Source organism: Cotesia typhae, unplaced genomic scaffold (genome assembly GCF_013202065.1).
Source record: "Cotesia typhae breed Kobodo isofemale line unplaced genomic scaffold, CoteBio_Ctyphae contig_23, whole genome shotgun sequence".
In the NCBI taxonomy this organism is placed as follows: Eukaryota; Metazoa; Arthropoda; class Insecta; order Hymenoptera; family Braconidae; genus Cotesia; species Cotesia typhae.
The window spans coordinates 423,738-437,281 of NW_027423729.1; the positions used below are offsets into that span (position 1 = coordinate 423,738).

Here is a 13,544-nt window from a genome sequence, read left to right on the forward strand (position 1 = left end):
GGCGCATTCCATATCAAAAAGGGGTAATCACTGAAGAAATACCAAAATTATTTACTATTTTAAATTAAATAATTATTTATTAATTATATTTATCATTAATGAGATGGTTATTACGATCTCCATAAACGACATACAATAATTTTATAATAAATAGATTGAATAACATAAAAACATTATTTTCAGGATGTAAGACAGCAGAAAACAGCTGACAACTTTTGACAATTTCAAAAAAAAATTTACCTTCCAAATTTTATGGGATACTATACGTATTAGAATGTCAGTATCAATATGTAAAATTAGCGCCGCTGTTTTCTAATCACGTGATCAAAGTACTGAGAGCGCCTTGCCTCGGAAGCGCCAGTCCTCACAGTACAATAGACACAATAGTACAAAGTGTTGCTTATGTTAATATAGTTATAGTTATAGTTATGAACAGCTGCTGTTGATGAGTTTATTTGATTAAGGTTTGTAAGACAATTAACTTATACCTTTCTTATTAAATTTATATTTTTACAATACATGACCTTTACAATATTAAAACAGTATGTATTTTTTTTACAATTATCATTTTCTCTGATAAACGTAATTTATCATTTATCGGCTTATCAGCCATTATATACATCTCCGTATTTTTGTTGTCATTTTATTTCATATCATTAATTACTAATCAATACTTTTTTTGATCATCAAAATTTTATCATTTCAGAAAAAAATTTCTTCTTTTAATTTATCAATTTTTGTCATTAAAAAAAAAAAAAAAATGTCCAATTTTAAATCAACAAATTATTAATATTAAAAAATTTTTTTTCTTAAAATAAATAATTTATTAATGATGACAGCAAGTAAGGTGACATATATTTACTATTTTCAGGCAAAAAAATAGAGCGGTTTTTTTTCTTTTTTTATCTTTAATGCTGATAATAATAAGTTCGTGTAATGATAACGAGCATCGATAAAAAAAAAAAAAAAAAAAAAAAAAAAAAAAAAAAAACAAATACAAATACATTGAAAACACACATAAAGTGATAAATACACAAATACCGAGAGATAATGTAATTATGGTGTTAATTTTTATGCTATTCTGTTTTTACAGTTAAGTACAGTTGTTTTCACGGCCATCGTCTTTATATACATCAGTGCACTCGGTTTTTTTGTCCATAGTATAACACGCAATAGAATCACAACAATAATAAAACAATGTCTGATATAGATGTAGAAGTGGATGTGGATGGAGAAGATGAGGTCAGTAATATAATTTAGAAATTTTTTTCTAAATCATAAATAATTAATGGTCTTTTCTTTTATTTAAATGAATTTCACAGTTTCTTGATGCTGAAGATGATGAAGCGATTCCAAGGTGCTTTATTATTTTTCTTAAATATCTCATTAATTATTATTATTCATATTATTGTACATCTGTACTATTTTATAATTTTTTTTTTTTTAGCCCGCACGCTTTGCCGTCATCAGAAGCTACTAGCACCGTGACGATGGACTTAGAAACAGCGATCGAAGATGCCAAGCGTGCAACTTGTTTTTTTTTTAATAATGATTTTGCAAGTGCTAAAAAAATACTTGAACCTTGGGCGCACAAGAGTATGTATCACTCCCTGGGAAATAGTGTATTTGCATGTCTTGAAGCTTTTCTAACTTTCGAACAGGTACTCTTCATTCATTAACTCTTCATTTCAAAATTATTTAAATCTTTTATTTATATAATTTCATTTTTTATTTCAAAAAAATAATCGTTGATGGTTCTATATAATATATTTTTCTAGAAACATATAGAAAAGGCTGTGGATACTTTGAAAATTTGTATGAATGTTTGCTCAAAGCACCGACGTCACGTAACACTTACCCAGAATATCGGAAAAATGGTGAAAAAAACCAACTACAATTTATACACAATCGGTTTAGTATTTTATAATATTTTTATTTATTAATTTATGATTTAATTTTTTTCAGTGTGTATGTTTACAAATAATTTAATGCGACTATAATTTTTTTGTTACCACAATAATTATCTTAATGATTAAAGTTTAATCTAGAAAAAATTGATGGTTGATAAAGCAGTCATTTAAATTTATAACAAATGGACATACACTCTGACATAAATATCTACAATTAAATTTTTTATTGCATAACAATGAGGAATTTAATAACTAAAATAATAAGCGTATTACAGAGGAGATACATGCTGAACTATGCTATGCTGAGTCATTATTATTGAAGGCGATGCTTACATTTGTCGAAGATGAAACTCTTGTGAGTTTTGTCAAAGCTGGATTAAAAATACGTACATGCTACCTTATTTACAAGTAATGTTATTTATAATTTTATTCATCAATTATAAATTATAATTTACAATAATTGTCGTAACTTATATTCATAAAAATTTACAATTTATGCGATGTATATTATAACTTCTTCTCAACTATTTCTGTATTGCATAACAATAATTAATAACTTTTTTTTTTTTTTTTTTTCCATTTGTCCGTACTTATTTTTAATAATAAAAATAATAACAATCAGAGAATGTTTGACAATTCTTACATCACGAAAATGGAAAAATGATATTGAACGGGTACACTTTGAAAGTGGTGTACGTATGGGAATTGGTACTTTTAATTTGGTACGTTTATAATAATTAATTAATTAACTATTTAATTTTATGTCTATAATCTTAATTTAATTTTTAATTAAACAATTTTTATGTAAGTAATAAAATAATTTATTTTAGATGATATCACTTTTACCAGGGCGTATTATTAAACTATTAGAATTTATTGGATTTTCTGGTGACAAGGTAAAATTAATTACTGATAATAACATTTATAATTATAAACTTATTAAATGTCATTTAAATAATTACATTGACCTAAAATATTTGACAGATCAACGGATTAAAGGAATTAGAAAAAGGATATGAAGATCGCAGAGGATTACGTCAAGTACTTTGTGCAATGACACTACTATCGTACCATCTAATAACGTCATTTGTACTAAGTCACCGCGATGGTGATCTCAACTGGTGTGATAAGGCATTAAAAAATGAATTGCACTATTATCCAGAAGGTGTCTGGTTCTTGTTCTTCAAAGGTCGTCTCGAATTTATGAAAGCCAATATTGAAAATTCGATCCAGTGGTACGAAAAATCATGGAAAAGTCAAAATGTTTGGCCACAATTTCACCATTTATGTTTCTGGGAGCTCATGTGGGCACATTGCTGCCAACAAGACTGGGACTCGGCACTATTTTACGCCCGTTCGCTGGCTGAGCAGTCCAACTGGTCCCGTACTATTTATTTGTACCAGCAAGCAGTGCTAATGATAATGAAACAGCAGCAAATTGAAAAGGATCAGCCTCAAAAAGCTTCTTCCGCTGCCGACCTAGAAAAAATTAGTAGTTTGATGACCCAAGTACCTACATACAAACAGAGAATAGCTGGTAAATCATTGCCTATGGAGAAGTTTGTCGTTAAAAAATCCGAAAGGTATTTTTCACAAAATAAAACTCTGGTTCTTCCTATTTTTGAGTTGATGTTTGTGTGGAATTTATTCCGCATTATTGGAAAGCGTTCGGACCTAATAGTTAATGTTTATAAAATAATTGAAGCTGAAGAGAAAACTTTAAACCAAACGTAAGAAATTTCTTTATATATTTAATGCTCTTTTAAATAAGTCCAATGACATACTTATTTTTATTAATACTTTGAGTGTTCATAAATATGGATTGTACTTATTTTAAAGTGAATTTAATAGAGAATGAATACATATAATTTTATTTATGTAACAATTTACAGACAAAAACAAAAATATACGGCCGATAATTTAGGATTATTATTGTTAATAAAAGGAACATGTTTACGTCAAATGAAACTTCCTCTACAAGCAGAAGATTGCCTGAAACGTGTTATTGAAATGGAAAAAGAAATTAAGGAGGATTGTTACCTAGTTCCTTACGCTATGATCGAACTAGCGGTACTCGCGCGTGATAGAAATGATAATCAAGGAGCTGTCAATCTTTTAGAAGACGCAAAGTATTTATTTATTTATTTATTTTTTTTTTTTTTATTTTGTGAATCTGTTTATCTAATTTTAGCTAAAACATTTTTTTTATTTTCAGAAAAAATTATACAGGATATTCATTAGAGTCAAGATTGCATTTTAGAATTCATGCTGAATTGATGGATCTCAACAATCAAACCAATAATTCAATAACGCCTACATCTGCTACCGTCAGATCCGGCAGTTTAAAATCTTCGTGCTCATCATCAGCTAACTCTAACACTAAAATTGCTACGGCATTAAATGATGACTCAGGAGTTTTAGTAACAAAATTCACCAAAATTACCGAATTAAATAGTTGAAGTCTAAACTAATTTATTTATTTATTTATTTTTTTTTTTACTTTACATTAATTTCATTACACAGCAATTGCGTGTTCAAAGATCTTTTTATAAGTTATTAAATTATTTATTAATTTACAAAGATATTATTTTATTAGATTATATTCATAGTTTATTAATATAAATGGCATCATTGAAAAAAATTATTTATTAATATATAAACGGTGTAATTATTTATAAATATTTATGTATATAAAGAAAAAAATTAATAAGTTTATGACATGAATATTTATACAGTAAATATAAAAATGATAAATAAATAACTTTACATTTATATCAATGTTAAATAATTATTTAATTTATCTATTGAGTTTTACGGTTTCACGTGACTTGATATTCTTGACATTTGTTACTATACATAAATCTATAGTTAGTTTTTTGATGGAGATTATTTACTGTGCCGAGATTATCAAGAAAAATATTATTAACTATCAAAGTTTATGTGTTTAAAAAAATTTAGTTGAATTATTATTTTGTTAATAAGTATTAAGGAAAGAAGGTATTATGGTTTTAGATGGATTGAGAGGCGGTGGCAGCGGTGGAAGATTTCCATCAACATTTTCGGTTATTATACTTTTTATAGTCTGTTTTATTGTAACATGTAATTGGTGGAGCTTGTCAACTGAGAATATTGAATTAATTAGCCAAGTTGATCAATTACAGGAAAAACTTAAAACTAGGTAAAACATTTAATTTTTTTTTTTTTTTTTTTTTTTTTTTTTGTAATTTAATCATCATTTATTTATTTTCATGATTATTTATTCAACTCTGTAGTAATTAATTTTTTAGAGCTGATACTATCAGTTAATTTTAATTGTTCTTTATGTACATTGACATATCGACCGTATGCAAGAAAATTAAAAGTCAATGAAAATAAAGTTAGCCGACATTTAAAGATTTTCATAATTTTTTTTTTTTTTTTTTACATTTAGAAAATTTTTATAATTATCCATGCTAACTTTATTGTCATAAATTTTTTTTATAATAATTTGTTTATTTAATTATTTAATTAGCATCATAAAATAAACTAGGCCTAGAAATTTATTTTTAAAATATTGCATTTATAATTTTTTAGAGCTATACTTGAGAAATACTTTAATTAAAAATAATTTGATTTATTTTATCGCAATTAAATTTACTGTCTGATTTTTTTCACTAATTTTTCTTTATTTTTTACTAGTATTGAAGAACGTGACAAGTATCAAAGTATTGATGAGAATCTCAAAGAGCGTTTGAACGATGCAGAAAATAAAGTAGCGATGATGCATGTGCGTTTGCAGAATCAAAATGAGCTGAAAAAACAAACCGATGAATTAAGTGTTTCACTTTCTATGTGCAAAAGTGAACTTGACTCATTGAATAAACTGGATGTCACCAAAACGGCGACGTTAGAAGCACTGAGACTTGAAAAAGATCGGATTTCAACCCAAATTTTATTAAAGAAACAAGAGATTATTAATCTTATGACTGACGTAAATCGAGTATGTACATTAATTTTTTTTATTTCAATTTTTTTTAGTCCACTAAAATACTAATTTTATTGATTTTATAGACTAATACTGAATTGGAAAATTTAAAGAAAACTTGCAACAGCAACAAAGAAAATAATGAAAGTATAAAAGACTTATTGCCAAATACTGGTGATGTTTCAAATGAATTGGAAGAAAACTCAGTAATAAATAATGAAGAGAACACAAATAAAAAATTAATAAATGAAAATACAACACTCAAAGTAGTAAATAAAATAACTGAATTGCCAGATATTGTTTACAATTTAATAAAAAATAAAACTCAAAAAAATGATAATAATATTAAATAAGTAAATAAATAAATTTTTATACTCGAAAAGTATTTTGATTAAATAGTTATTTATTGCATACCACAATTAAATTTACATTTTTCGTCTCAATATTTTTTGTTAATCTTTAATATATTTATTGTGTAAAATAAATATCTATAAAATTACATCATTATTCAACTAATACATACACCAAATATGTATATTTTTTTCTACATGTAATATTATTAATAATGGTTAATGGCCATTTAAAATATTATTGTTTATACTACAACACGCAATATTGTCTCTATCGATGATTTATTAAGATAAACTATTTATAAAAAAAATTAACATTAAAAATATAAAATAATAAAGAATTATCAAACAAATTACTTAATAATAAAACGATTAAAAAATATCTATACAGTAAAAGTATGTAAAGTAAATCACAAGCTTTGGAAATGAATACCATTTGAGATAAGTAAAATAAAATAAAAAATTTTTTTTTATGGTTTTTGTATATTTCTATTTTTCCTACGGAAAATGAAAGCAAAAATGGAACGCAGTCTTCTCCATCGGCTATGTGACGACGAATGTTTCTTTTGTGCACGCGTTGTACTGTCATTGTCTTGATTACGATCTTTTAAGCGTATTTGTCTTACGAGAGAATAAAAAGCGTCGTCTATAAATTGTCGAAGTGCAGCGGATGTCTCAAAAAATGGACATCCCAATTGATTTGCTAATACTTTACCTTCTTCAGTTGTTACCTTAAATAATTTATAGCATTACAGAACAATAAAAATTAAATGAAGAAATGATGATTTTTTATTTAAAAGCATCAATTAAAAATTCAAGCTAAGTATTAGTTTAAAAAAAGTACCTTACGTTGTGATTGTAAATCAAATTTATTACCAACCAATACTAAAGGAATATATTCTTCATTAACACGGACACGTGATATTAATTTACGATATTCAGGTACTTCTTGGAAACTATGTCTATCTGTTACTGAATAACATATCATAAAACCTTCACCACATCTCATATATTGATCCCTCATAGCTGTAAATTCAATCTACCGGAAAATAAAAATAGTAATTAATTATAGATTTATTTATACAAAAAAAAAAAAAAAAAAAAAAAAAATATTATTTTTGAAATATAAAGAGCATTACCTGTCCAGCAGTATCTAAAATATCTAAAAGAGCTGCCTCACCGTCAATAACTGCTTGTTGTCTATACGAGTCCTCTACAATATTCATTTAATTCCAGCAGCATTAGCAAGACAAACTATTTTATTATCAATATAAATTTTTAATTTATCATTTATACTAAATAAAACACTCCGGTAAACTATTTATAACCAGCTAAAATAATAGTGTCATGTTAATATTTACAGGAATTAATACTCACCAATAGTTGGATCATGATACTCAAGAAAACTGTGGGTTACAAATTGAAGTGTGACAGCTAAAAATCAAATATAAATTCATAGTATTAATGATGATTGATGATTTATTGGTTTTAAATAAAAGTACCTGATTTTCCAACGCCTCCATCCCCAAGTACAACAATTTTATAAATTCTAGGCTGCATACAACGTGTATTAAACTGAATGACATCCGTAGAAAGTGGTAAATCCTGTCTTTTATCATCAGCTCCTCCATTCTGGTGCTGCTGATTATTATTTGTTGATTCATTTTTTTTATAGTCGTCATTGTGGTTCAATTTGTTCGAGTCTCCACATATGTTCATTGATTCACAAACTTTAAATACCTCTTACACTCTGCAATCAGTAAATCACTTTAATTAGTTAATATAAACACATTTAATTAATTAATTAATTAATTCAAATAATTTAATTATTTATAAAATATATAAATATACCTGTTATTGCGGCGTGACAGTATTTACATATAAAATAATAATAATAATGATAATACTTGTGACAATAAAATAAAAATTTATTTAGGTCTATGACAATTAAATTTGTAATTTAATTGAAATTACACTCACACTCATTTTTATCATCAATAAATGTGACATTATGCAATTAAATTTTATCTACTAAATATTGCTTTTTTTTAGAGTCACTTACAGTTAAAATTGTTACGCGCATTGTTTAAATTATTGATCATACCTATTTCTTCTCGTATATACCTATTAAAGGTATATATACCTACCTGTACTTATACATTTATATTTATATATATATGTGGGTGTAATTGGGTGTGTTAATACTTAGAACTAAAATTCGAGAATCGATATAATATTTAGCTCGACTGCGTCAAGAAAAGTAAATAAAGAACTGTCAATTTATTTGATATTTATTTTTTATTATAAATTTATAGGATAAATAAAAAAAAAAAAAAATGGAGTCAATAGCAGGAAAAATTGAGGAAGCAAATGGACAATCACAGAAAAATCAAAAATTAAATTCTTCTGGAGTGACAGCTGATTATGACCATGATCGAGTAAGGTTAGATTATTAATAGTATTTATTATTTATTGTTTACTTAATAATAACAAACCGTTTTATTTATTTTGTTTTTTCATGGGAATAAAGCCGCAGGAAATGACAGCATCGTATTCGGAAATATCATTTGATTCCCAGCAATCATCACCGCCTGTTTCTGAACTACGATCGCTAGTTCTTGGTGATGATGACGATGATATTGATGATGACAATGACATTCCTGGATTGCCGGATCATTTAATGGATGACGATTTTAAAGCTAACTGTGATTCTGCTACTCCATATGATAGACCGGCTAAACTAAAATTAAAAGGTATAATTATATGACACTGAAGTTGAAAGACATAAAAATTTTTTTTAGAATTTTATAACAACTAAATTATTATAAAAAAAATTTAATTTAGAACCAACGAAACCATTTACTCAATCAGACTATCGTAAAGCGATGGGTTACCTCAGACTCGAAGCAGGAACTGTAATGCAAGACGGTGACATGGTTTTATTCGTCGCTGAAGATTTAGAAAACAAAATAAAATTATCAAGTCCAATTACCTCGAGTACTAGCAGTAAAAAGAGCGGAGAGTTATCATTTTCAGGTTCATCTCGTAGTTCTACGCCCTGCCTTTATAGACAAGCATTGAATCCTCAGTTGCCTTTACCAGCAGATCATAATGTTTTAAATGAGTTAGAACTAGAGGCTAGAAAAATAGCGACTTCTGTTGATTCATTGACTGAAAATTTAGCTGCTATATTGCACAGTGTGAGTCATTAAATAATATTATTTATTAATAATATATTAAAAATTTATTCATTTGTTATATTTTAACAGGCTTCTGCAGTTACGGTCGATTGTTTGGAATCATACAGAGATGCCGTTTGTAAAACTTGTGATGGAGTAGATCATAATATTAAATCAATGTACCAGTTAATGGCAAAATCTGAAGAATTATCAAAATCAATGGGTTCTATCTACAAATTGGCCGATCAAATGTACTAGATTAATTATTTTTTATAAATTTTGTTCCTGTATTATTTTTTAAACTGTTATTAATTAAACTATTGTTAATTTGTTACAGAAAAACGATTAAACGGCTACTAGATTTATTCGAAGGAGCTATTAACTTTTAATTGAAAGCCTGTGAAAAATAATGTATAAATAAAATATAAATTATTTGTTCATCTGTCTCCCGTGATTTTTTTTTTTAAATCAGTTGATAAAGCCAGCGCATAAGTTAATAAAAAAAAAAATTGTTTATTTTCATTTGTTTACCTTGCAGAACATGGCAACAAAACTAAAAAAATGATTGTATCTATATTTGATACCACTATAATGGTTTTTGTATATTTAAATGCGTAGGTGGAGTTAGAGGAGAAAGGACGCCATAAATATATATATATATATATATATATATATATATATATATATATATATATGTGCAACAGTACAGAGTCAAAGAGTAATTTTTTTTTATAACCTTCACCAAATAAAATTATAGAGTAGTCGAACAGTCATGTACTTATAATTATAATGACATAATATTTTTCACACTAACTTATTAACAATAATCATTAAATATATCTTTATTAATTAGATTATCTAAAGGTAGTTGTATAAATATTATACAGTAAAGTAATTAGTGTTTTGAATCTAAAAATGGACCTGGTAATATTAAAGGTAAAAATGAGTGTTAATTAAAAAAGTAGTTATTCAATTATTTTTATATTAATAATAAATATGTCAATAATCAATAAATTTAAACAATGCTTGCAAAGATTTTACGTTCATATATTTTACAATTTTTTTTTTTTTCTAATTATATCTACTTTATTATTAAAACTAAATTAATTATTAGACGTTTGTTATTTTCAATTTTGATTTTCATAAAGGAATAATTGTAATTTATTCGTTGAATTTTTATCTGACAGGTAAACGGTCAAGATGTTACAAATTCTAGTCATGAGGATACTTTAAAAATTTTTAAAACTGCACAAGAACCAATTCTCATAGAAGTAATACGTATACAGCCCAATAAATGTAAAAATTCAGAAAGCAATGATGTATCAATAAATACAATAGTGAACCATCCGCAGCAGCAGATAACAAGTACCAAGAAATTATCTCCGTTAGCAACAAGTTGTACATCAACTGGAGTGCAGACAGATTTAGCAGGGTTTATAAATGTTGATGATGACGATTATTTTTATAATTATTTTGTTTACGAGGACGACGAGGTCGATGTTAATTATGAGATAGCGCAAGAACAAGATGAGGACGAGCTTGACGTAGATGACAGAGAAGCTGTAGAAATAAATGATTATTTATCAAATGCGAATGAAGATTATCATCAACTGGAGTCTTATAAACCAGAGGATGGCGACGGTGGTGGTGCTGATGACGTTTATCTTGAAGATATAACCCTAAGGAAGAGCAAGAGCACTGAAAATCTTGGTCTAACAGTATCGTACAACTATGATATTACTTCTGACCGCAACAATCCAACGGACATAACCGCTGTCGTTTATATCTCCGAAATAGCTCGCGACAGTTTAGCTGCACGAGACGGTCGCTTGAAGGAAGGAGATCAAATTCTCCGGATAAATGGCCGTGATATTGTAAATAAGGAACAAATTGATAAAATTTTTTCACAAACGCAGAATAATATTGTTCATATTCTCATCAGCCGGTGTGTTGGTCAAAATACACCGCCACCCGCACCGCCTTCTTCTTCTATATTGTCGTCGGTGAATAATATCGATGAGCCATCAATTTTAGGAGAAGCAGATGAACACAGTCCGGCTTATCAGAACAGCATGATCGAATTATTGATGCGACAACAGAAGCAATTTGAAAATTCAAAAAAAAGTCTTCCAAATGAAACAAATGATGATAACAGTGATAATAAAATATTAATTCCACCTCAAGTGCCATTTCATAATAATTTACCATTATCAACGTCATCATTGTCATCAGCAACACCAAAAAATCCCAATAAGTCATTTAATAAAACAGCTCAGCACCATAGTTTAACAAGTAATTTTAAAGAATTAAAAGAGCTTAAGAAGTTTGAAGATTTGTCTATCAATAAGAAATCAGTAACTGGCTTAGTGACATCAGTAGCAGTAGCAGCTGCTGCGGCGGCTTGTAATAGTGACGCTGAACATATTTATGAAACAATTCCAGAGAGTGACAGCGAGCCGATTTATTCCTCACCGTATGAGAGTCAATACATGCCACGGGCATATGACTTGAATCAGCAGCAGCAGCAGCAGCAGCAGCAGCAGCAGCAGCATAATCAGACAAAGTTGTCGACCAAGAACAGCAGCAGTTCTATTGAAGAAAAAGATAGCTCAAGCGCTTATAACACAGGCGGTGAATCTTGTAACAGTAATCCGCTGCTGCTGGAGCTCTACAGAAGCGATTACGATGGTGACGAGGGAACTATGGTACTCAATTCATTTGATGTTGGATCTACATCGACTGTGATAAAGTCTCCGGGTACTCCAATGTCTACGCCAATGAATTGTCGAGTTAAATCTTTGGACGTGACGCCTGTTACAAGGTCTAATTCATCTTCTTCATCATTGTCAATAGTTACATCGCCTCGTCAGCCGATCCCGAAGAGTTTGCTGAGTCAGGAAGATAAAAAATTGTTATCCGAAGCACATTATCATCAACAGCAACAGCAACAACAACAACAACAACAACAACAACAACAACAACAACAACAACAACAACAACAACAACAACAACAGCAGCAGCAACAGTGTCACAACCATTATAATTATCGTCATCAATACTATCATCATCATCATTACCATCATTATCACAACAAACCACCAGTATTAAACCAAAACTGCCCGTCAATGCAAGATGATAATCGTGATTTAGTTGGTACTAATAATCGTGATGATATTTTGTATACGAATATTGATAATGATAGTAGTAAGCATACGACAATGATATTACAGCAGCAAATTTTTACTCAAGCACTTAATCGTAAAAATTTTATAACTAATCGTAATACCTGCGAGGGTGAAAAAGATATAAGAATTAAGAATTCAAAGTCACATGGAAAATTTCAAGCACCTAATTTAACCCAGTACCATTTTATTGGTAGTAGTCAACAGATGCAGCGTAATACTGCAAATGAAGATAACACTGGTGGGAAATGCGACCCAAGGATGGAGTGGAAAGTTAAGCGTAGACCTGATGGGACTCGTTATATTGCAAGACGTTCTGTTAGGAATCGCTTGTTAGGTAATCGTACTCTTGAGATTTTTGAAGAGCGTGCTGGTCAGACCACTGAAGATGATACAGTCTCTGAAATTAAGGTATATTCATGTTTCTAAAAATTCAGAGTAAATTTACTAAAATAAATAATTATTGTTACAGCTTGGACGTTATTGGAGTAAAGATGAAAGAAAAAGGCACATTGAGCATGCGAGACAACGAAAGCTAAAACATCAAGCAGCTATGTTACCACCAACACCACCAACTACCCTAGTATCTCAGCAGCATTTAAAAATACGGCGTGATTTTAATTTTGAGCATCGTTCTGATGATCCCGTTGCAACAGCAGCAGCTTCAACCAAAGAATTATCTAAAAAATTAATTCAAGATGCAGTACAGATTCATGTTAACAAAATTGAAGATAATCATGACGACGACGATGGTATTGGTGGTGGAGGTAATGCCGCTGGGGAGGACGATGAACTTACGATAAATGGAAAACTAAAAGGCTTATTATCCGTAACTACTGTCTAATGTATATAATATTAATTGGCTAGTATTTTATATATTATTATGGATTGTTTTGTGTATGTATATAGTTATAATTTAAAGCATGTGTGTTTAATGATTTTTTTTTTTTTTTTTTTTT

At 28.4% G+C, this 13,544-nt stretch overlaps 5 protein-coding genes across 7 annotated transcripts; 4 read left to right on the plus strand and 1 right to left on the minus strand.

The window, feature by feature from the left end:
• The first annotated feature begins 255 nt into the window (after window positions 1–255).
• On the plus strand, window positions 256–4,381 carry LOC141524929 (tetratricopeptide repeat protein 39B). The gene is made up of 11 exons (XM_074239111.1): window positions 256–464; window positions 1,094–1,242; window positions 1,323–1,357; window positions 1,448–1,661; window positions 1,779–1,911; window positions 2,186–2,318; window positions 2,533–2,632; window positions 2,741–2,806; window positions 2,895–3,640; window positions 3,803–4,039; window positions 4,126–4,381. Exons 2-11 carry the CDS (start codon window positions 1,198–1,200, stop codon window positions 4,367–4,369), a joined length of 1,953 nt encoding a protein of 650 aa, XP_074095212.1. The 5' UTR covers window positions 256–464; window positions 1,094–1,197; the 3' UTR covers window positions 4,370–4,381.
• A 340-nt stretch (window positions 4,382–4,721) lies between these two features.
• LOC141524933 (uncharacterized) lies at window positions 4,722–6,259 on the plus strand. Its single transcript, XM_074239119.1, has 3 exons — window positions 4,722–5,088; window positions 5,589–5,889; window positions 5,961–6,259. Exons 1-3 carry the CDS (start codon window positions 4,913–4,915, stop codon window positions 6,225–6,227), a joined length of 744 nt encoding a protein of 247 aa, XP_074095220.1. The 5' UTR covers window positions 4,722–4,912; the 3' UTR covers window positions 6,228–6,259.
• Window positions 6,260–6,410: 151 nt separating this feature from the next.
• On the minus strand, window positions 6,411–8,296 carry Ric (Ras-related protein interacting with calmodulin). 2 transcript variants are annotated; one of them, XM_074239116.1, is made up of 6 exons: window positions 8,076–8,296; window positions 7,727–7,974; window positions 7,602–7,658; window positions 7,364–7,437; window positions 7,069–7,263; window positions 6,411–6,955 (listed from the first exon to the last, which is right to left on the minus strand). In XM_074239116.1, the coding sequence occupies exons 2-6, from the start codon at window positions 7,941–7,943 to the stop codon at window positions 6,695–6,697; spliced, it is 804 nt and encodes a 267-aa protein (XP_074095217.1). In that variant the 5' UTR covers window positions 7,944–7,974; window positions 8,076–8,296; the 3' UTR covers window positions 6,411–6,694. The 2 variants fall into 2 exon arrangements, with proteins under 2 accessions (XP_074095217.1, XP_074095218.1); XM_074239117.1 differs by having other exon boundaries at window positions 8,205–8,226.
• A 125-nt stretch (window positions 8,297–8,421) lies between these two features.
• Borcs6 (BLOC-1 related complex subunit 6) lies at window positions 8,422–9,847 on the plus strand. Of its 2 annotated transcripts, none has more exons than XM_074239114.1 (5): window positions 8,422–8,662; window positions 8,755–8,977; window positions 9,069–9,424; window positions 9,494–9,654; window positions 9,741–9,847. In XM_074239114.1, the coding sequence occupies exons 1-5, from the start codon at window positions 8,561–8,563 to the stop codon at window positions 9,790–9,792; spliced, it is 894 nt and encodes a 297-aa protein (XP_074095215.1). In that variant the 5' UTR covers window positions 8,422–8,560; the 3' UTR covers window positions 9,793–9,847. The 2 variants fall into 2 exon arrangements, with proteins under 2 accessions (XP_074095215.1, XP_074095216.1); XM_074239115.1 differs by having other exon boundaries at window positions 8,528–8,667.
• A 268-nt stretch (window positions 9,848–10,115) lies between these two features.
• Window positions 10,116–13,465, plus strand: Slip1 (SLo interacting protein 1). The gene is made up of 3 exons (XM_074239110.1): window positions 10,116–10,339; window positions 10,591–12,996; window positions 13,058–13,465. The coding sequence occupies exons 1-3, from the start codon at window positions 10,319–10,321 to the stop codon at window positions 13,427–13,429; spliced, it is 2,799 nt and encodes a 932-aa protein (XP_074095211.1). The 5' UTR covers window positions 10,116–10,318; the 3' UTR covers window positions 13,430–13,465.
• Window positions 13,466–13,544: the final 79 nt, after the last annotated feature.